The following is a 24,144-nucleotide window of genomic DNA, read 5'->3' as shown; positions in this document are numbered from 1 at the left end:
TCCATAAAAGATTTTAAGTTCAAAGGTAATTTTTCACTGGGACAAGCCCAGTCCCTTTACTTGACTGGCGATCCATTGTGTTGACCTTAACTAGTGTGACCAGATACACATGGTTGGTGCTTTGTTCTTGCCGCTATTTTTAATTAAAACTTTAAAAATTCCCATCTCTAGTTTTACTTGCATTGCTGTCATTTTATTTATTAAAACATTCTCAATTGTCTAAATTGTTTTGGGATTTTTCTTACATTGTGTTTTCACTTTAATATTGTTTGAGTACTACGTAAATACTTTACACATTCCCTCTAAATTAAGCCTGACTGCTTTGTGCTAATCTACCAGCACAGGTTTATTTAGTCACTTTAATGGTTCACTATGAGAAGGATTGGGATTATTATTCGAGGTTGGTTCTCACCCCCATCAACTAATACTACAATTTTTTACACAATGGCTTGTAGAGTTCCCATTTTACAGATGATAAGACCTGAGGGCTATAAAAGGTGCACACTGATTCACCAGTCATGAAATACAGGTAGATGCCATGTTACGTTTGACTTTAAGGATGCTACCTAGTACTTTAGTTGTAACCACTTGTAAAAACAATCAATTAACCGAGGGCCTGCCAAGATACATGGTCATGTTGATGATGTTTCGAATCAAACGTATTCCACTTGCTCAATTAATTGCAAATTGTGAATGAAATTCTGAGGCAAGAGTAGACAAGCCATACTACAATAGAAAAGATGTGACATTACGAATAACTAGGTTAGAAAGGGGATATGAGTAGTTGGGAGTAGGGAGGTCATTACGAATGTTAAATGGATTGAACACGTCACCACTGAGTTTTAGGTGAAATGATGGTTCACTGTAAAAATGACTTGGAGATTCCTCCCGCCATTAATCTGCAGCAGGAGCGGTGTGGCTGGAAATAAAATCTTAGGCTACACGTATGGTATAAACAGCATAACATTTTTTTAATGAAATGCTTGAATTAATTTCAGCCACTGGTAATTATTCAGCCACATTCCAGGCCATTGTTTTTTAAAACACTCTTGGGTTGCTTGAGATCATGTCTAACGGGGACTTGGCCTGTTAGTTCTTTCTGAACTTTTCTCAGTAGAGCAGGACCAAGTTCGATTTCCATATGGCTGGCTCCTATCTGAAGTGGTGTAGTGGGCGAAAAGGTGTACTGGAACACGGCCTGAGTAAATGCTAGCGGTGAGTCACATGTCTCTGCTTTCGACACATGGATACAAAACGTATATGTGTTTCGAAAATGCTAAAAATTAGAATGTACATGAGAGTTTGGTTATGTATATTGTCTATGTAGTATGTTGACCTACATGCCTTTATTGCTTCAATATAAGTTGTATGCAGTCCATACTGAACAGCCAGATTACTGGTTCAGTATCAAACTTTTGTTCTATTCACGTGTTTTTTACAATTCATTTTTTCACGTACACTCACTGTACATTGGCAGTAGCTGAATAAATTGACCCTGAAGAAGGCCGCAACACTATCTAGGTCCTCCTGGCCGAAACATGTTGGTCTAGCTACACTTTTGCTTCTAATGCCGGCACGTGTGTCTACAGTACCTCATTGTTTTTAATCCTGACACTGGGTAGTTAAATAAAGTCACAATATAGCTAACCCAGTAGCCAGTTTTAATGTAATTTCTCACATCACAGACCTGCACTTTCTTGCTCCACACACACACACCGACTCACATAGGGGTTTAGTAGACCCTGCCTGCCCAAATCAAATAAAACATCCCTGAGCTCCTCCCTCGTAGAGAGGGGGTTGTAGCCCACACAAAGACTAGGTCTTTCGTGTGAGGCACCCCCATGATGTAGCATGACACCTCTGGTCCGTGAGGGGAACCGTCCTAAAAAGGGAATTTTCCCTTGCATGACACACTAACCTCCTCCTAACCCGGACCTGTGGCTTGTTTCATGTGATATATTAATTGGTGGGGAGTCAGCTCACGCAGGTCCTTAAATCTCCTCAAGCCCTCGAGTGTACTGAATGGGAGTTTAGGTAATGACAGCGGAAGAAATAAAGGCCACGCAACATTCTATGGTTGTATGGTTCCCACTACCATTAGAGTTTTGCTCACTGTGGGGCTTTCTGTGAACTGTGTTGTTTTATCCCCTTTCCATGGTTCCGATTTCATTTGCAGTCCTGCCAAAACCTACCCTGATGCTTCATGCCTCCCTGCTCACAGTCCTTGTTCAGAGGGACACACTTTGGTTCATCTGTACTTACAACCCTGGAGAGGGATTCTGGTACAGCCTTGATGAAAATGACAACTGTGCCATCTGTGGAATATTGAGTGAGCATACTGATATGTGCAAATTGTCGGCTAGTGAGTCCTTATCATGCTTTCCATTTGGTTTCATAAAATATTTGGTTATCTATAGGGAAACCTATGGAGCAGAATTAACATGTCATTGCTCTCCGGTTCCCTGTGTCCATTACCACCTCGGTATAACACCTGGCATTCTGAGGGCAAGTGACGAAAGCCTTTGTAAATCTCAGATGATGCCCGAAGAAAGCTATATCCACCAAGACCTTTCGAGCTGAGCAGAGTCCAGTGTATGTTTGTCTTCCTTTACCCAAATTTCCTCCTGGGGAAATTACAATCAGTCAATAGTAGATTACCCGGATTGTCTAGATTCCACAGAAAGGATTATTAATAGATTTACACCAGAACTCCTGCCTCACATACTAATTGCCTCGAGAATCTTGATGGTCCCAAAGTCTCTGTGCCATGGGAGTTAAGCCACACTTTGCTGATGCGGTCCAACTATGCAAAACACATTCTGGGATTATTTGTATTTCTATAAATTGTCTGGGATTAATCAATCCTTTCTTTGTCCTCACTGAAACAGTTTCCCATTTTCACCCATCCCCAGAAGTGCTTCAGGGTCCACAAGGATTAAGTTATCAGAATATTAGTGATACCATTGACTACCCCTGCTAAGGCACTCACACGCAGGTACAGTTAAAGTGAAAGGAAAGTTCTTATACTGCACCATAAGTACGTTTGGTAAGTCCTGTTATGGAGGAAATATTTTATTCACTTCAGCAATACAAATAACAAGGCTATTTGGATTATTTTGGGTGGTATATGCATGACATTGGTGGATATAAGTGTTTTCATAACAAAGCTCTAATACAATCCCCAAAACAGACATCAGATAATTACGTTACTCGAGTAGTATTTTGTGTCCCACACACAACACCATCATTGTGGATGGCCGGTTGTCATTTCTCAGGTAGGGAACTGTTAGCTCATCTAAATCAAAGTGATTTTGAAAGATCTATGGAGAAAAAGCCCTGATTGAAGGTCGGCGGCCGGCAAGTTTGTGTAGCCAAATATGTTTCAGCCTACCTAACAACTTCCACTCACGCATCTGCCCATAATCTGCATTTTAAAAATATTGGTCCAAGGATTCAGATTGTCCATTGTAGCTTTCTTTAGCATCATTTCTACCACTGTTTCCCTAAGAGGTTTGAGACATTGTCTAATCATGAGGATTAAACTTTTACCAAATTGAAACTGCCTTTCAAGAATGCCATGTCTAGTAGATTTGCATGTTTGTTGTGCTTGCCAAATAGTGCTCTACTCTGGTCTGATTCTTACAAAGGAGTGAACTCTTGTTCTAGGACAACCTTACCTTTGACTGAAACCATCCGTAGGCGGGCAGCTTAAACACTTAGACTAACACAATTTGGCCCTATTGGTATGATGGTTCTGGAAAGTTTCATGACAGGAGAAATAATCATTTGCTTACCAAAGTGTATTTCCTTTCCCGGGGCATGAGGCAATTAACTCTTTCTGGAGTGCCTTCTAGATCTCTGCGCACGTCCAGAACACCCCCTGTGGGGGGCCACTTGCCAGGAATTTCATTGTAGTACTCATGATCTTCTTTATCCGCTACATTCCAAGTTGAGCTTTCAAGCAGAACGGTCTCACTAAAGAAGAAGAGTTATGAGAACAGCATGAGTTTTAAATCATGTTTACACACAATGTTAAGTTTTCTGCCGGACAACTCAGCATCCTATGGCACCAGAATACCTAAGAAACTGGACATTTACATCTAGATCAGAGAAGACTGATTTGTTTTGTACTACGGTAAGGAAAACACATGCAGAAGCGTAAAACATTCTCCACCTATTTCTGTTTAACCTAAATACACACATAACCTGTTAGGCAATTTGGTAAACCACTTTCTATGGCTTGGTTTTCTGGCTCTTTCACGCTTTGTATATCAAATAAACCTCGGATGTATGACAATACCACCCATTCCATTGTAACCCATGTCATTACAACGCAGCCTTTACAACACGCATGGCATTAGCATGCATAATCTTTACCATGTATGCCTTCACAGCGCATATGCCTTTACTACACATGCATATACAACGACTTTCGTTGTAAAAGCATTACTGGTAAGGGCATATGCGTGGCAAAGGTTTTATAAGCAATTATAAGTATTTTGCAGGTAATTTTAAATCCTTTCTATATGTAAAGGGTTTATATTTTCCTGTAAAATTCTTACATTTTCGTGATAAAAGCATGCTTAATAAAGGAAAATACTTTCTAAAACAATTAATGTACTAGTAGGTACAAACACTAGTTTTGTAAATATATATACATATATACATGAAATATAAGTATATTTATATATTTTTACATATTTACACATGCATAAATACATATGAAAGTGTGTGTATATAAATATATACACACACAAACATATATATATATATATATATATATATATATATATAAATATATATCCTTCAACCCCACAACCCCTCAACCCACCCATACCACTATAAACCCTAAAATTACCCTTGCTACCCCAAAACCCTTACCCACCCTAAACCCTAAGAATTCCCTTGCCAACCCAAATTCCATACCCTCCCTAAACCCTAAGAATTCCCTTGCCAACCTAAATTCTATACCCTATCTAAACACTAAAATTACCCTTGCCACCCCAAAACCCATACCCACCCTAAACCTTAACATTACACTTGCCCCCAAACCCTTATCCACCCTAAACCCCTAAATGTACCCTTCCACCCCAAAACCCGTACGCACCTTAAACCCTAAAGTGACCCTTGCCACCCCAAAACCCATACCCACCCTAAACCCTAAAAAGAACCTTGCCACCCAAACCCACACTAAACCCTAAATATCCAATTTCCATCCCAAAACTTATACTCATCCTAAACCCTAAAATTACCCTTGCCTCCCAAAAACCCATACTCACCCTACACCCTACAAATGCCCTCCCTCCTAGGACCTTAAAATATATATATATATATGCTCTGTCAATCTGTTGGAACACACGGCAATGCTATTAGATATGCTTCACTACTGCTTGACACATAATGCTTTCCTGTTCTTGGGGGAAATGTATCTCCAAAAGCAAGGGACCGCAATGGGGACATCATTTGCGCCCACTTATGCGAACCTCCTGATGGGGGCATGGGAAAGTGAGGTAGTGAAGAAAGATAAAGAAAATTTGGATGGGTCCAGAATAAAACTTTGGTGTTGTTTCATAGATGACTTGTTCATTGTATGGGAAGGAGATGAGAACTCATTAAGATCATTTATTGGATCCCTAGAGGATAATGATAATAATCTACACTTCACCTCGACAATCAGCTCTAGGAATTTGATCTTCCTAGATGTGGAAATATTCGTGAAGGATAATAAATTGTGTTCCAAAATCCACAGGAAACCAACATCATGCAACAGCATTCTCCACGCGAATATTGGACATCCTGTAAGATTGAAATGGAGCATTCCATATGGCCAAATGTTGCGAGCTAAAAGAAACTGCTCTGAACAAGAAGACTTGGAGGAGGAGATAAATAAAATGAGCCTCCGGTTCCTTGAGAGGGGATATCCTGAGGAAGTAATATCCTCCGCAAAAACCAGAATGAACATGAAAAACAGAACTGATCTACTGGTACCAAGAAACAAAAGGCCAGAAAGCATCATGGATTTGGAAACTAATCATGAGAATGAAGTAACTAGATTAATCATGGATTTTGACAATCAAAGTACTGAAATGAAAAGGGCGCTACAAAAACACTGGCAAGTTTTACTCTTGGATGAAACCTTGAAAAAGACCTTAACAATACATCCCAGCATTGCATATCGAAAAACCTCCTCTCTAAGAGACATTTTAACACAAAGTCATCTTGAACAAAGGGAAGGGAGTAAACGAAACTGGTTGACTGCTCCAGGATTTTGGAGATGCTATAAGTGCAAGGCCTGCGAGCACGGAGTGAACATTAAAGACTATAAGTTGCAAAACGGCAAAACAGAAAAAATCAAGGACCACATTACATGTGAATCCAAGTGTGTGGTTTACAGACTACAATGTCCTTGTGACAAGTTTTACATCGGGAGCACAATAAATAAGTTGAAATTAAGAATATTTCAGCATTTAAGGGCGATTAAAAACAAGGACCCATGCTACCCGATGGCCACACATTTTGCCAAACACCATCAGAGCAACCCCACCCTATTAAAATACTCGGGAATCAAGCTAAGCAAAATCTTGGAAAGGGGTGGAGATCAAACTGTACAACTGAGAAGACTTGAATCCAGAATGATACTGGGTATGGGAACTGAGGTACCTTTTGGACACAATCTGGATGCCGAACTACATGTACACTTATAGTTAGATGATGAGGTGATGTAATTGATAGACTGATTTTTTCACATCAGAGGAGTGTAATTAGTGTACATAATGAATATGGTGAATTGTGTAAATAGATGTGGAAAACATTGGATACAGCATATGAACTAGAACCCAAACCACAATACTTTTCAAACCCCGTTGCCTCTGTGTACAGGGTAAAACATGGGTAGGCATATAAAGATAAACATAGTTTTCAAGGGATGATTGGGATGAGGACTTAATTGATGCAATGTACTTCACAGAGACCATGAATAGCCAACCCCCTGGCCCAAATATAAATTTGCCATAGAATTTAGGATCAACTGAATATGTATATATTTGTAAATAATGATTGGGATATCAATTATAAGTTTGTGGAATATTGTATATATATCCGTTGAACTTCAGTATGGCTATGAATATATGGAAATTATGTTTAAAAATGAGCAAACCCATAAAATGTGAAAAGTACTTTACCGAAAATAGAATAATAATATACAATCAAATGATAACTATATGATTGGAACTGTACATAAGGGAAAGGGGACTATGACTATAAATATGTAAAATTGTAAATAATATATTGTGGTTTGTAAGGTTTGATTTAACATGAGTACTTTACGTGAATATAGGAATGCAAAATGGCTACACGTATATGCCGGCCTAGAATCACTGTGCAGGGTTGTTGGTCTAGATGACCATGGAAAGGGAAGAGGGTACTTACACATGACACTACTTTAAAATGAGGTCTAGACTCGAGGACTCTATGCTCCAGTTGAAGGCAAGGAGCCGAAACGCATAGACCGTCCGTTTTTGATGCACATTAATTTGCACATGGTGTGTAAATAAATTTGCGAAAAACCAACCTGTTGCTGTGCCGTGTCTTCATCTGCGGTAATCGTGGGAGGAAGAAACAAAGGAAAAATATATATATGCATATATATATATATATATATATATATAATATGTATATTTTTCAGTGATGGCTCCTTCTGCCTTCCCCCGCCCTTTCCAGAGGATCGCTTAAGAGGTGGTGGAGCATGCCAAACATGAGAATTTTTTGAAAATGCAAATAAAGCGATCACTCAGAGTTTTGCCAACACCAGTTGTTGATTTATTCCAGTTTGCGCGTTTCGCTTGCAAGGCAAGGTTAGTCACACAATGAGTTATCGGAAAAGACATGCAATACATAGGCAGAATGGAAATTAAATAAGGACCAATGTATAGATACATTTCCTAGCCTAAATGGCATCCATTTTGTAGTCTGGAAACTTTCTGGGTATTTCTGCACAACTACATGAGTACAATGCCAGTATAGTTAGCGTATGGAACACTCTAACAGAGTACAAAGAAAAAGGTATCCTGCAATGGGAAGAATATTGTTATCTAAAATGTGATTATCTCAGAACACACCTTTTTTACCTACTACCAAAGGTGCACAAGGGTTCTAAAGTACCCCCTGGTAGACCCATTGTATCCTCCATTGGCGGTGTCACTGAAAAAAATTCAAAAGCTATAGATCAATTTGTCCGTGAGTATGTAGAAAAACTACCCTCACATATCAGAGACACAAAAGACTTTCTGGGGTAAAATCAAAGACATGGTATGGGAAGAAGATTACCACATGATTAATCTCGATGTAAATTCATTGTACTCTATTATTGATCATTCGCTGGGCGTTCTCTGCTGCCAACATTTTCTGAATACACTGGAAATATGTTATTTAGAACGCACTGAAATGCTATTTGTACTAATGAAATTTTGTCTTCTGAATAATATGTTTTTATTCAATGGTACCGTGATCGGTACTTGCTTTGCTCCCAGTTTTGCCAATCTTTTTCTGGGGGTATGGGAGGAGGAAGTCCGTAAAAAACTTGAGCAAGACCCAACAAGGAACAAGGTCATAAAATGGTACAGGTACATAGATGATCTTTTTGTAGTGTGGAAAGGTAGTGAGGAGAGCGTGAAAAACATGATCAAAGAATTCAATAACAACACTTTTAACCTCAATCTCAACTACAACATCAGCAATAAACAGATCGAATTCCTTGATGTAGTGGTGGAGATAACAGAAAATAAGATACACACCAAACAGAAAATCGACAGCACTGAACAGTCTTCTGCATGCTCTCAGCAGTCACTCTGAAACACTGAAATGGAGCATTCCATTTGGTGAACTGCTGAGAGCGAGGAGAAACTGCAGCTCTCATGAAAGTTTCTTGACCAAGCAAGGGAACAGGATGAAAAGATTCTGTGAGAGCGGATATTCCAATTAGGTCCTGAATAGAGCCAAAGACAAAATTGAGAAAATCAAAAGAGATGAAACCTTGAAAGAAAAAGCTAACACTGAGGAAAACATCAGTACTAGGGTAATCCTGGCGTACAATAAAGAGTCAAAAGCAATTTCCAAAATATTAACACAAAACTGAATATCCTCACCAGTGACCCAGTCATTGGCCACACCATACAGGACAGACCACTGATTACATACAGGAAGGGGAAGAATTTGAATGATTTCCTAGTAAAAGGAGATATTACCCACAAAAGCATAAACACAAAAATCAATCTTCAGGGCTTTTATCCCAGTGGCCATTGTAAAGCCTGTAAAAATAGCTCCATGAGGAAGACGTACCAGACACTTACAGGAGAAAGAACCATAAAGCAGTTCCTTACATGTGGGACGATATTTACTATCTATATTCTAGAATGCCCATGCAAGAAAAGGTATATAGGCAGCACCACCTTAGCCACTAAGAAACGGGTGTTGGAGCATATGAGGCCATTAAGAACAAAGACCCCCACTATCCTGTGGGCAGACATTTCGCTGAGTACCGTCTTTCCAACAGTTCACAGCTGTAGTTCTTTGCTATAGAACAGATTGAATACACAGAGATGGGGCAACAGAGTCCTTCACTTGTGCAAGAAAGAATCCTGGCATATCATTAACATCCAAACAAAAAACCTGGAAGGGCTTAACCAGGATGAGGAATTAAGTATTCACTTACATGAATAATATTTGTAAATAGCCTGTAATTATCTTCCTGCCATCTGAGATGTTTGTATTTTGCATATATGTACACTAAGGCAATTTTGTAGTTGCGTTTTTTGACATATTTTTTAATCCATAATATTTTCTTTTTCACAGGAGGAAAGGAAGGGGCAGAATTTGAGAACCACCTTCACTGCAACCAACCCCTACCCTTTTCTTCTATCACAATGGTGGAGGGCCCGACTAGACAGATAAGAGACTCATTTTCTTTTATTAAGAATTTTTTTCTCTTCTGTCTTGTGTCAAGAATTTTAAGCCACACATTTTTCACTCATATATATCTCACTTGTTCTTGGGGGACAACTAGGGGTAATGTTGACATACTGGGAAAGATGTAATACATGGGGCACTGTAGGAAGTATCACTGTGATCTCCGATCTAGGCTTTGGGGGCACTGTTCATCTGAAGCTAGATCCTGTAGTTTGATCACCGCCAGACCGGTAATAGTAAGGCTAACTCTTTGCATTACAAAAAGCTCTGCATAATAGCAACAGACCGAGGGACACTCGTAGAAATTAATATCCCTATAGGCACTATGCCAAATGAAATGCGAGGTCCCAATCACATCTATGCACAGAGTCCCACACACCCTACCCACAAAAACACTCAGGCACCCATACAGATACTCAGGCAACCAATCAATAACCCATATAGACACTCATGTACCTATTCGCATACCCATGCAGCCCCTTACATACCAACAGACAGACGGGATACAGACATTCACACAGTTTAGTCACTAACCCATGCATTCAGTAAGATGCATATAATCACTCACTTATAGAGTCACTCACGCACCTACAAAATCATCCATTCAGACACTAATACACCCGCGCATTCTTCAAATAGGCCGTTCTCTAGATATATATATATATATAAATAACATATTTAAACTTTACAGAAACACACAGTCACTGGATGATGTCATCAGCGATGTCATTTGAGATGTCATCAGTGATGTCACTAACCATGTCATGAGTGATGTAATATGTGATGTCTTCAGCAGTGCATTGCAGGGGCACAAGTTATAGTTAGCTGAACTGACTATAACGGGGGAATTTCTATGGTTTTGTATGAGTGAAATGTCCAACTAACTATAACGCCCCTGAAACCTATGTTTTTTTCAGTGAATTTCTATGGTTTTTTTAAATGCTAATTTCTAACTATAACGTGCCTGAAACCTATGGTTTTTCAGTGAATTTCAAAGGTTTTTTAAATGCTAATTTCTAACTATAACATGCCTGAAACCTATGATTTTTTAAGTGATTTTTAAAGTTTTTTTTAAATACTAGTTTCAAACAATGCCTACAGAGGTAGGACATGTGAAGATAGAAGAAAAAACACACAGAAAGAAGCAAAAGAAATGCAGAAAGAAGCAACAGAAGTCCACAAAGACGAAGAAAAGTGCAGGAAGAAGCAAGACGTGCAGAACGAACCAACAGAGGAACAGAAGAGGCCTTGTTGCAAAATCATCCTGTGCCCACAACTTTTCAGACGGTTACTGGTGGTAACTGACTGACTAACCAGGCCTAGAGCCAGTGCTATCCTAAAAGACGCTTAGAATACAGTGAAAACACCTACATACACTAGGAAACACTATGTGTTGGGGTACCCCTGTGATTAGCATGACCTCCTCTATAAGGCCCTAGTACATAAGGGGTGGCAGAGTGGGCTAAAGAACGGTGATGGATTAAACCCAGATCTTTTGACTGGGTGTGAGTGTTTGATTGATTCAGATGCTCCGTCCATCACCACCCCCTTTTGTACCGCTAGTACATAATAGGGCAGGGGGATTAAAACTACCTCTTAAAGGGGGCGTGGCTAGCAGCATGGCCGATTGAGTCGCACTCTGCGCCAGCTCAGGCTAGCCGAATTAATCCGTCATATTTACCTTGTTCCACCGACTTTTACAACACGGCATGCTGTGGTGAACGACTATCTGACCCAAGCGACTGCCTCTGCCAATCCTCCGGAGCCACGAGGGCGTTGTAATCACTGAGAAACAGCCACCGGGATCGGAACTGGAGCCGGGGCCAAGATGACGGCGGCCACATCGGACTGCCGATTCCCCTGAGCCGCGGACCTGAGGACCATCTGAGGGGCTGTGGAGCTGCGGCCCTGTGGCGCTGGCCGTCTGTGGGACTGGAAGTTACCCCGGAGCTCTCCATTGCCGTACCGGGACCTGCCTGGACTCTGCAGAGGCGGCGGATCGGAGGAGCGGGACTCTGCCCGCCCCTCCCCCTGCAAGGCGCGAGGATTTGGCGAGCGAGGTTCGGCGGGGGGTGTGCCCTGGGTCCGGACCTCTGATGGGGCCCGAGTGTATGGCCTGAGGTAGAGAGACCCCTTGCGAGCCTCGAGAGCGGGGACCCGAGCACATCTGCGGGGTGAAGGTACGACCTGACCTGCGGGGGACTGGAGCCACGGCGCATCCCTGCCGGGAGGAGATCGACCCCGCTGCCGTCTGGAGATCGAGAGAAGAAGGCAGGTCAGGGGGTGCGCGGCGCGGTGGTGCATCTGTGCAGTCCCACATTGCATGCCATATACCCAGTGCGCACCATACCCGGAGGGCTGGGCCAGACCGGGGGGCAGTTTAAAAACGGGCGAGCGCAGCCATCCTTACCCAGCGGGCCATGTGCCCCCCTCGGCTGCGCCCCTCCCCCCTCACGGGCCGAGGGCCGCCCTGCTGGACCTGACTTGGCCGGTCACGTTGGACGGGCCGCCGCCCCTACCTCCCGCGCCCAGAAGAAGATGGCTGAAGCCTGAGGCCCTTTGCATACAGGGCCGTTCTCCTGAGACTGCTGGTACACTTCCCATACGCCTTGCTGGGCTCCCACTACGAGAGCACGGTGGAGGGAAGAAGTGGTCTTCGGGCAAATACTCGGCCCCTAGATTCTGCCTTCCCCCACCAACGCCAAAGAAGCCAGTCCGCCATGGGGAAGAAGTAGGCGGCCGCGAAGGCACAGAAGCAAGGCCTCATAGACAAATTCGCAGTGGCACATCAGCCTGGCGGTGGTGATACGGCGGGGTCAAGCTCGGACACAGCTCTCTTGATGAGCACGATACAGGCCTCTAGGGCAGACATTCAGGCATCCAGGGCGGCCCTTGAGGTGAAGATCAGTGAGGTGGGGGTGGAGATCAACCTACTACGACAAGACTTCAGAAACCTTACGGAGAGGGTCACCACGGCGGAGACGCGGCTCGGGGAGGCGGAGGATGTCATACACGGCCTCCGGAAAGATGTTAAAGACGTGCAGACGGCGCACAAACAGCTCCTATGGAAGGTGGACGATGCAGAAAACAGTAAAAGATGCCTTCACCTGTCAGGAAGGTGCACGCAAGGTGCAGCACACTCCACCGCACTCAGTCAGATGTTCCCCGATACTACCTAACAAGCTCCACTGGACGACGATGTACAGCCCGCGCTGACCACCCTCATGGGAAGTCCAGGCCCTTGCTCACTCACCACCATTGTGACCATGGGGAGCCCAGAAGGAGACACTAGTTACATTGGTTCCTGTCCCTAGACGCAGAAAAGGCGTTTGACACTGTTCATTGGCCCTTCTTGGAGGGAGTGCTGGAACATATGGGCTTTGGACCTCAATATAGGCGTAAAATTAGTATACTATATGCAGGCCCTAGTGCCCGGGTGAGGGTTAATGGGACAATGTCATGGGCCTTTCCCATCCAGCGGGGAACTCGACAAGGGTGCCCCCTGTCGCCCCTGCTCTTTGCCTTGACTATCGAGATGATGGCCTGTGCGGTGAGACAAAACGAGAGGAGCACGGGGTTCCGTATGGCGCAGGTGGACGTACAGGACGAGAAACTATCGCTGTACGCCGATGATGTTTTGCTATACATCACGAGACCGAAAAGCACGATACCCGCGCTGTTCGACGAATTGGCAAGATATGGCGCTAGGTCAGGGTACCAGATCAACTGGCATAAATCAACGCTCTATGAGCCCCGAGGGCGTAGCGACTGGCCCCAATTACCACAAAGGCTACAGACGACAATTGACGGATTTCAGTATTTAGGGATATTTGTCAAGACTGACAGCGCCGTCTCGTATGAACGAAATGTTAACCGAGTTATACACGACTTAAAACTTGATGCCTGTAGATGGCAAACGCTCCCCTTGACAATACTTGGAAGGGCAGCCATGTTCAAAATGGTCTCCCTCCCAAAATTCCACTACGCCTTTCAAAATGAATATTTGCCGGTGCCACCTAAGACTTTTCGGGACATGCAGGCAGAGCTCCGGTCCTACTTATGGCTGGGGAAACACCCTAGAGTAGCGCTAACAACATTGCAGCGCCACCAATACGATGGAGGGATTTCCCTCCCAGATCTTGAGGCTTACTACTGGGCAGAGCACTTAACCCCCCATTAATGACTGGATACACGCGCCCGCCACACATCCCACATATGCCCTAGAAAGGTACACCATGGGTACACGTTCATGCCTCCACTACTTATACGGTGGGAAGGGTCAGGCCAGATTACTCCCAGCTACCAGAATTACGCTCAGGGCGTGGAACCGAGTTTTGAGTGTCACTGGGTGGGCCCATAGACCTACGAAGCAGACCCCGCTGTGGGAATGCTCATGGCTCAAGGAAATCGGCACGCTGAAGGGGTTTCAGGGATGGGATGCCATCGGCGTTTCCACACTGGGGGATGTAGAAAAAAATGGACAATTGAAACCCTTTACCCCCCTGCAGGCTGAATTTGGACTACACCACTCCCAGTTTTTTAAATACATACAACTGAGGCATGCATGGCGGGCAGAGGTTGAGCTACAAGAGCCGCTCCCTGAATATGCCCCGCTTGAGGGCCGCTTACTGCAGGAAAGGATCCCTGAAAAAGCAGTATCTCTGACCTACAAGACGAACATGAACAATAAACTAGATAAACTGGAGGGACTCAGAGCTACGTGGGAACAAGAAATAGGGGAGGTGGATGATGTAGACTGGGGGGTGGTTCTGATGCACCCTAGGGAGGTGGCAATCAAATCGCGCTTACGCCTGATCCAGTTCAAGGTCCTACACAGGGTATACTATGATAGAATAAGGCTCCATAGAATGGGGAGAACCTCCAATCCTAGCTGCCTTCGATGCGGACATGGTAGCGGGAGTTTCCTCTACATAATATGGACCTGCCCAAATATTCAGGCGTACTGGGTCGCGATCACCACTGAACTGAGTGAAATATTGGAGATAGACATACCACTGGACCCGAAGCTCATCCTCCTGGGCATGACCAATGATGTAGACTTGGCCCGCCCGCTGCTAATCTTCCTAGTGTTAGCCTTAGTGGTGGCTAAAAGAGACTTGGCTAGGAAATGGACGGTGCCTGACACACCCCAGCTGGAGGAGTGGAGAAGGGGTCTAGACATGTACATGGCAGCCGAAAGGGTCACCTATACAGCGAGAGGCTGCCCGAAGAAATTCCATAGAGTGTGGAGTAAATGGAGACACTATCACGGTTTAGACGGAGGTCTATGAGAGGGTCCAGGAATGTGTATACTGACTTGTTGTGGGAGGGTGGGCTGTGCGGAACTGCGATGATGGGTGGAAAGGCGGGCTGTAATATTGTGAAAGAACATTTGAAATCTGATGATGGGACATTGCAATCTGACGGACGTGGAGGGAATGTGGGGTGGGGTGCGTGGGGACACTTCTTGATGGTGACATGCCAGTTATGTATTTTCTATGTGGAAAAAAACAATAAAAATGTTTCCCAAAAAAAACCTACCTCTTAAAACACGCTACGGGGTGCATTTGCACAGTGGTGAAGGGAGGGGGGGGGCCTGAGGTGACATGTGCAAACACGCCCTGTGCCCGTTTTAAGTTGGGAGATTAACTCCCCTTGAATCCTGACGGTCCCTGAGGTCCAACTAGCCCACCAGGTACCTCCAGTAAGCGCCACAGAGCTGCGTTTCAGAGAGGTGTAAAAAGGGGCGGCCTGGCCCACCTCTCTGCAACGCAGCTCAGTGGCACTTACTGGAAGTACCTGGTGGACTAGTTGGCCCCCAGGGACCCTCAGGATTGAAGAGGAATTGAATTCCCTAACTTAAAACTCTCCACAGGGCGTGTTTGCACACATGTTCCCTCAGGCCCACCCTCTCCCTTCACCACTAACCAACGCGCCCCGTGGTGCATTTTAAGTTGGGGGATTAAGTCCCCTTGAATCCTGAGGGTCCCTGGGGTCCAACTAGCCCACCAGGTCTCTCCTGTAAGTGCCACACAGCTGCGTTGCAGAAAGGTGTAAAAAGGGGTGTGGCCTGGACCACCTCTCTGCAACCCAGCCCTGTGGCGCTTACTGGAGGTACCTGGTGGGCTAGTTGGCCCCGAGGGAACCTCAGGATTGAAGAGGAATTAAATCCCCAACTTAAAACGCACCACATGGCGTGTTTGCACACATGTCACCTCGGGCCCGCCCCCTCCCTTCACCACTGTGCAAACGCGTCCGAGGGGGGATGTTTTAAGTTGGGGATTTAATTCCTCTTCAATGTGTCTCTCCCTACACATAAACAATATTTAAATGGCGTTTTGAAACTACTATGTGTACTGCTTAATGCAGTACATATAGAAGATGCAAAACGTCATTTTTTATTGATTGTTTATGTGCAAGAAGGGACACCTTCCTGGACATAAACAATCAAAGGCCTTTTGCTGTTTCTATATGTGCTGCACAAAGCAGCACACATGTCAACAGCAAAAAAATGAGGAGAAATTAAACATTTCACCTAAGTGTAGCATGAAGGGGGCCTTATTTAGAAGGCAGCGTTATACAACATTAAGTGGCTTACCGCTGCCTTGTAATTAAGGCATAGCACCTATAGCCACAGGAACATGACTGAAAGTGACGTTCCTGTGGCGATAGGGGCTTGTAAATATGCCCCATAGTTTTTTCATTTTTCATTGAAATAAAGCTATACTAGCATTAACTCCGTTTTCTCTATGCTCTGCTTTGGCGCAAAACTTTAGTTTGCAACAAATGTTGTTTACGCTATTCTTTATTACATAAGCAGAGAAAATAGTGGCTATAGAGCTTTCCTCTTTTATTGCACCAGTGTAAACATTTCGGTAAGATAACTTCTAATTTTTAGGTCTCACAGTCAAGCTGTCTGGTTGTAAAAGATCTATTGGGGGATTAACAATAATTTTCACTGCCTGCCAAACACAGTGGACTGTATTCTTTGTTTTTATTTTATTTCGAGGTTTTGTAAAAACACAACAACCTCCCTGTGTGTCAGACGACATTGGGTAAGGGAGCAGATCACAGGGGATTCTAAGACATACGTCAACCCTGGAGACTTGGAACTGTTGGATCATACTTGAGACTGCCTAAAGATGACCTATCATTTAATGCAGACAGTCTGTCTTGCTGGCTCGGCAAAGCTTTATGCAGACCATCTGGCTTTTTGGCACTTGTCGTTCTCATGCAAAAGGCTATATTAGTGGTGTAGAATCCATAAAGAAAATCGAATCCGTCTGCACAGCATGTGCTCTGGATTCAGATAAGCTTGTAATTGTTTTAGGAAATCCTGTGTTACCCAGCGCTAATTTTAGGAACTGTACTCATCCGTCCAAGCTGCAGAACTATAGAATCTGATTACACATAGAATCTAATTTAGATGATGCTTGATGCAGTTGTGGAGAAGGAACAAAATTGAGGGATTGCCTTCCACCCTAGTGCACCATCCGGTGTTCTAGAAACAAGGTGCACTACTTAAACAGCCCGAAAGCTGCATGTTCACCCTAAGTATTTGTTTTAAACAAACCATTCAATTAAATTCATACATAAGCTCTTTAATGGTATTTCAGAATTCTTTCTTTCTTTCTTATAGTACATGTACGTGATCGTACATAGACTTTTCACAATGTTACATCACAGTGCTTGTGATATTACAAACTATAATGACAAATATATACAAACATTCACATTTCACAACTTAAAAAACAATTCCCAAAGCATTTCAGGTGCTTTCTCTGTTCTTCAGGGGCAGTAGTGTACAAAATAACAATGTAATTACCAGACGAGTTAGGAACAGCACTCATTTCTAAAAACAAGTGATAGCTGAAGAATAGAGAAAACTATAGCATCAGAATCTTTTAGAGAAACAAACGGTTTGCCTTCACCTTAGTTTCATATTCATTATCATCATGTGTACCAGTACTTGTAAGAAACCATACGGTCCACCACTCGCCATGATTCTTTGCCACATTGCACGCTAAAGTGACTATGTTAACTTCAGTGTCAAAAGTGAAGAACAAAAACACAAAATGTGCTCTGAAAACTAACAACAAAATATCCAAAACTGTGCCCTCCTTATTGAGTTTGCCGCACTACATAGAGTGTTTTCAGAGACAATGGTCCCTTTCACAAGCAAATACATAAAGTTGTATTACACAGTACTACACTGTGAACTGTGTATGTTTTCTCCAAATGGACAAATATATTTATTACACAAATAATTTAAAAGAATAACAAGGTATAAATAAAGTGCAGTGGGTAAGAACGGGGTTGGAAATCACTAGATTTCCGGACCGCAGGCATTTACATTCATAGTGACTTTACATACATATTTACAACAGTCACAATTGTAAAAAAACATATTATGCACCACATGAATCCACATCTGAGTCAAGATGTGGTTGTCGACGACGTTTCGATCCCAGCTAGAAATGCGGGATCATCATGATGACAGCAAGATATATGCCTGAGAATAAGACTGTATAAGGCCAGACATTAATGAGGAAAGAAGAAGAAGGAAAACATGAAGAAATATGGGGCCAAAAAGAGAAGAAGAGGTTAGGAAGGGTTCATCGATGAACATTACTCCTATGCCAATGCCACAAAACCAAATTGCGACGTGGCGATTGGGCAAGGTTATGATGACATTTGAACTGCACGGTGAGATAACAGAAACCCATCAGTGAGCGTTTACCAAATAGGACTAGGAATCCTTAATATACATTAATCACAATAGAAGCAGAACATCACAGTGCTAGGAGCAGTGTGGTCTAAAAGCCAAGTGAACAAGATAATTGACTGTACGTGAGTGATGGTGATCCATAAGGGTGAAATGAAAATGAAGTGCAACCACAGAGCACTTACAAGGAGTGGCCGATGCTCCTGCCTGAAGAGTGACAGTCTGAGGAAGGGCCAATTCCAATACTGATGGCACCAACCAATCACAATGATGGCATGAATTCGGGCCCAGAGTGACAACAGTGCAAGATTAGAGTCAACCTAGATACAATGGTCGTGTAGTGAAAGTGACGGTGTATTATCTTACATGGGGGTCAATGACCCTTGCCAGGTGCAGCGGTCAAATATAATTGACACCAACCAATTACAACAACTTCGACATGAATTAGGGCCTAGAGGGACAAAAGTTAGTAATCAGAGCCAAACTAGATAATTGTCTGTGTAGTGAAAGTGAGAGTGTAGTAAAAAACGTACATGCTCTATGCATGTACGTTTTTTATTACACTCTCACTTTGTATGTGAGTCGTAATAGCCAACTTACTGCTAACGAAGACTAGCCACCTACAGGAAACTACAAACGTTAAAATTTGATTGTTAGTTCTTCACAGTGGCCCATAAAATGCATTTGTTATAAGCAAACTGAACAGACAGTTACTCACATCTTTTTTTATATCCGAAGCCTTGGACCCGCCTTCACTATGTGTCTCGCACCACCTCTACCGTGAAACAATTATTTCTGTTGAAGACAGGACGGAAATTATATCCCTTCCAATATACGTGAAACCCAAAAACCCGCTTGACCTTGATTACCTCTTAAAAAATACCGTCTTTTCTTAATGTGGTCCCACGTTACTACACGAAACTACAATACATGCCTGAATCCGTGCGTTCTAGTTAAATGGTCTAATGACTTATCACATGTGCACAAAAAACCCAGAGAAAGGACTGGCTCGGTACGAGTCAGCCCTTCCACTGCTCCTCAAAGAACCATTGCTTTAAATGAGCAACCTTTAACTCTTCTATGAAATCTCGTATTTTTCGGCGCAACATAAATTTAAACAGATGATGGAAGAAAAAAAAGTGGCAAAGTAAAAAACACAATGTGCTCATACACCCATAAATAATTCTCATGGTTATATCTGTTAAAACAGTATTACAACATATCTTGCAATGGTACTGGTACCTGCTGCTATACAATATGTGTAACCCTGTCATACTTTATCTTTCCCTTTCACAAAACGAAGTTTACACAAGATAATAATAAGAAACAAAATCAGGTACACCAATTTTATCAAAAACATGACATGTCAACTTTATCATTTAACCTTTTTGGGGCCACACTGTCCAGGTATCTAATCCAAAAAGTCTCCCTGTGTGCCAATGTTCTATGAATGTTGGTATTTGGGTGTATAATTAACCTCTCTACAACTTTAAAACGAAGTTGTGCTATGTTGTGATTGTGATTCAGCCAGTGGGTTACTAAACTGGAATTGCGATTCTTTGTTCTAATCGTACTCTTATGTTCTGTGATTCTGATCTTGATTTTGCATTACGTTTTTCCTGCATATAATTGGCCACAAGGGCATTTAACCGCATCCGCGCTAGCGGTTTTCCCGCTGTGCGCTGAAGTTTTGTAAATACCGCAGTACATGACGAGCTCAGCTCGTCATGAGCATACGAGAGGTGTACCTCATGACGAGCTGAGCTCGTCATCAGCGTGGAAGGGGTTAATAACGTAGATCAGTGTATCTGAGTTACAATCCAATGTGTGTAATAGTTTGATGGTTTTTCCAGTGTGTGGGTGAGATAGGGTTCCCAATTATCACATTGCTGCAGTGGATACAGTTCAAACATTTACGCATTCCTTTGTGGTTCTCTGAATGTGGAACTGGCAGTGGCGTTAACATTTCTTTTAGGTTCCTGGAGCATGCATGTGCAAAAACTGTTTTTTCATTAAAGAGAGCCTTAAAATCCGGCTCTTGTTGAATCACTTTCTAGCGTTTGTTGATAATTTGTTTGATTGCTTCTGCCTTGGTTGCAAATTTTAATACAAACACCTCTCTGGGTTAACACCTAAAGTATAAGCAGAGATGAACCACTTTCTTAAAAGTTTCACGTTTAATGTTTTTACATCTCATTGCATTGCAACCGCGCTCCATGCAGGTAACAGCAGTGGGGCGGTGGGGCTGCGTGGGTGGGGGGATTTCGAGGAACGATGGAGAATGATAATGAATTACTTATTTAATTTACCCCACCGCACAGACCGCTGCTGTTGCATTGGTAATTATTAATCAGGTTTTCCACATATACATATTACGGATAATTAATCCTGCAGTTGTTTTCTAGGATTGTTTTCTAGCATTACTGGGAGAAAATACATCTCCTGTGCTTGTTTCCCCTTGTTGTGAGCTGATACAAGACAGATAACCCTTTTCTCTTTTTCTTGTGCTCTGTGAAAACTGTTAAATTGTACTTTTTCAGTGCAGCCCCATTACTGTGGAGCTAACTGGATGCTTCAAGCACCAGGCTGTCACTGAGACCTATCAACATGTTGAAATTTCACTCCTTGGAAGTCCGCGGTATTAATATGTGGAAGCCCACCATACTGTAGTGCCGTCAGTTACAAAAGCAGGAAATATCCTTCTTACCCCTTTACCTCATAGAGAATGACAAACAGGAGCGCCATAGTTTGAATGAGCACGCCGCACTGTTTCCTGCTCCTCATCAGCTTGTCAGGGCCCCATCCCAACCATTTTACGCCTTTTCTGTCACCAGCAGGTGAATATCATCCATTCAGAGGTTTGGAAACATGGTCCATACTTGTTCAACAGCAATAAGATCACCTTCTCAGTAGACTATTCATATGAAACGCAAATCTTGCGGAAAAAGTTTCTGGCTCTGTGCCCAACGCTCAGAACTTAGACCTCTGATGGAACTGGCCACCACGCTGGTGACTGTTAATGGCACGGTTAAGGAGTTCTGGGACTCTAATGGAGCATTGGCTGGAGGATATCGAGACTCAATGACAACAGTATAAGTATACCACGCTTCTCTTCTCTTTCCCACTCCACACATCACATGGGGAGGCACCTAACAGGAGTAGAGACTTGAGCAGAGACCTCTGGCTAGATCATCGACAGGATAGGGACACATCTAGGTCCCCACATAAGCTATGACTCCCATCCATAGCCTGAAAGGTATGGGCCTTTTGAACCTCTGTGCACCCTGGTCCGGAGGATTTTCTTCATCCCCTTCCTATATAGTAGCGGTCACTGGTGGTGACCTATCACACCCACCGAAAGTTTGGGTACAGATTTTTTTTTCTCTCTTTCATCGGTTGATTTACGATGCCTCACCATCATGCTGTAGATTTGACCTTCCCGGTCCCTCAATGTCAACGGAATAACCCACTTCATTAAACATAACACAACTCTGGCCTTTTTAGGTTGCCCAAAAAACAGACGTTGTCCTTATGGAGGGAACGCATCTCACAGCGGAAGAATTGGCGAAATTTAAATGCGAGTGGGTGGGTAAAATCCTTTTCTCCACAGACTCTGATGCAGACTCCTCTGCCTCCAGTCCACCACATCTCTTCCTAGGACGAATGGAGTAGCCATCTTATTCTATAAGCGGCTTCCGGTTGAATACAGCCACTACATTTTTGCATGGATCAAAGTCTCAAACCAACTCCTGATCATAGGTTCTGTGTATATTAGGAATTGGGTTACTGGTTGTCTAGGGTATGCACCTAAGCCAGGCAGACTCCACACAAGGTTATATAAAAATATCTCACATATTGTAGATAAAACACATTAGACTACAGTCACATAAATCACTTTGCCACTAGGCAATTGTTATAATAATGCCTAGATCATAAATTAATTTGCCATAAGGCAATTGTCATAAACATAACAGTTAGTGCAAACAGTAAATACTTGTAAGGTTGAGCACGTTATAACACATCATTAAACATTATAAAGCTCCTGAATATAGTACTTGTTATTCTGGCCAGTATAAGGCAGACATTATAACATTATGTCCTCAAATTGCAGTAGTTTTGTGCAGAATTCGATCACATGACCCACTATAGGCCACTCAGGGCGTATCAATCACTAAGCCATGCTCTCTTACTGCAGCCGGTTTCAGATCGGGGGCGCGTCCTGGGCTCGCCCCTCAATGGCCACAAGAGTGAAGAAATGACACCAAAGCTAGGATTCAGGACGGGTGGGCTGACATGTCCTGCCGCTCTAAATAGAAGGCAAAAGGGAAAAGGCAAAAGGTTTGGTGAAAGACCTGCAAAAAGGTCCAGGTCTAACAGTGTACAACCCTGTGGTTATAAGAAACCCGTGGCTAGCGCGCCTTCACATATTGTTGATGGAATTCAGCTGCCATAAACTCATCACCGGCAGAGACTGGAACTTAATCCTAGACCCTCTTCTGGATAAATCAGGCAGGCCAGATGTGAGACGTGGCGGCGACCGTGCGGTGCTTCGTGACTTAATGGATGACCATTCTCTCTGTGACGTGTGGCACCTACTGCATCCCACGGTTAAATTCCTTGTGACTCAAATCACTGGAAGAAAACACCTGACTGAGAACTCTCCTTGGTGACTACCTGGCACTCAATGAACTAACGACAGCTTCCAAACAAATGTTATGGGCGGCAGGGAAGGCATGTATGCAAGGCATGCTGATGAGAGAAGCCGGTATTGGGCGGTTACAAGAAAGCTGTACAGAAGACGGCGTTAGAAACAGAAGTGCAGTCAATCTTGGAAAAGTACAGAGGAAGTCCAGACTGTCTGAGAAATCTTATGGCACAGAAACCTGAACTTAACAGTATTTACACCTTGGCTGCAGAAAAAACCCTTTCCCGTGTCAGACAGAATGCATATGAGCACGGTAAAAAAGGGTTTGTCTTTTGGCAATTTATTTGAAGCAGAGGGAAGCGTGTTCTGCGATCCCGTCGTTCCAAAAGGCCTCTGCAACCATCCTAACTCATCCTTGTGCAAGAATTCTCATCCTATTAAACTGCACTTTACACTGCAGATTGCCCAGTTGATACCCCACAAGAACTATTGTTCAAGTCCGGCTTCAGACTCTCCACTCTCCCTGTGAGTCACCAAGAGGAACTGGAGTGGGCCATCTTGGAAGAGGAGGTCATTGAAGCGATCAATACCTTGAACACAGGCATGATGCCTGGGGAAGAGACGCTCTCCCTTTAGAATGCTATAGGGCTACAGTGACCAAACTGTTCCACTCCTCACTGCTATGCTGCAGGAAGCTCTGACCACTGGCACTCTCCTGTCTGAATTTAACAGAGCGTAGATCTTTCTCATCCAGAGACCGGGAAAGAACAACCTCTCCAGTGCCAATTACCACACCATCTCGCTTCCGAAC

The 24,144-nt window shown here is 43.3% G+C and overlaps 1 protein-coding gene across 1 annotated transcript in view; it reads right to left on the bottom strand.

The window, feature by feature from the left end:
• Positions 1 to 24,144, bottom strand: part of SHC4 (SHC adaptor protein 4) — a 362,116-nt gene that overhangs the window by 83,327 nt on the left and 254,645 nt on the right. Inside the window, exon 8 of the mRNA XM_078684800.1 lies at positions 3,795 to 3,975. Within this exon, the coding sequence (XP_078540926.1) occupies positions 3,795 to 3,975 (181 nt within the window). The remainder of the gene's footprint in view (positions 1 to 3,794; positions 3,976 to 24,144) is intronic.

This window comes from Lissotriton helveticus, chromosome 3_2 (assembly GCF_964261635.1).
Source record: "Lissotriton helveticus chromosome 3_2, aLisHel1.1, whole genome shotgun sequence".
NCBI classification, from domain to species: domain Eukaryota; kingdom Metazoa; phylum Chordata; class Amphibia; order Caudata; family Salamandridae; genus Lissotriton; species Lissotriton helveticus.
This window is presented reverse-complemented; position numbering and strand designations above follow the sequence as displayed.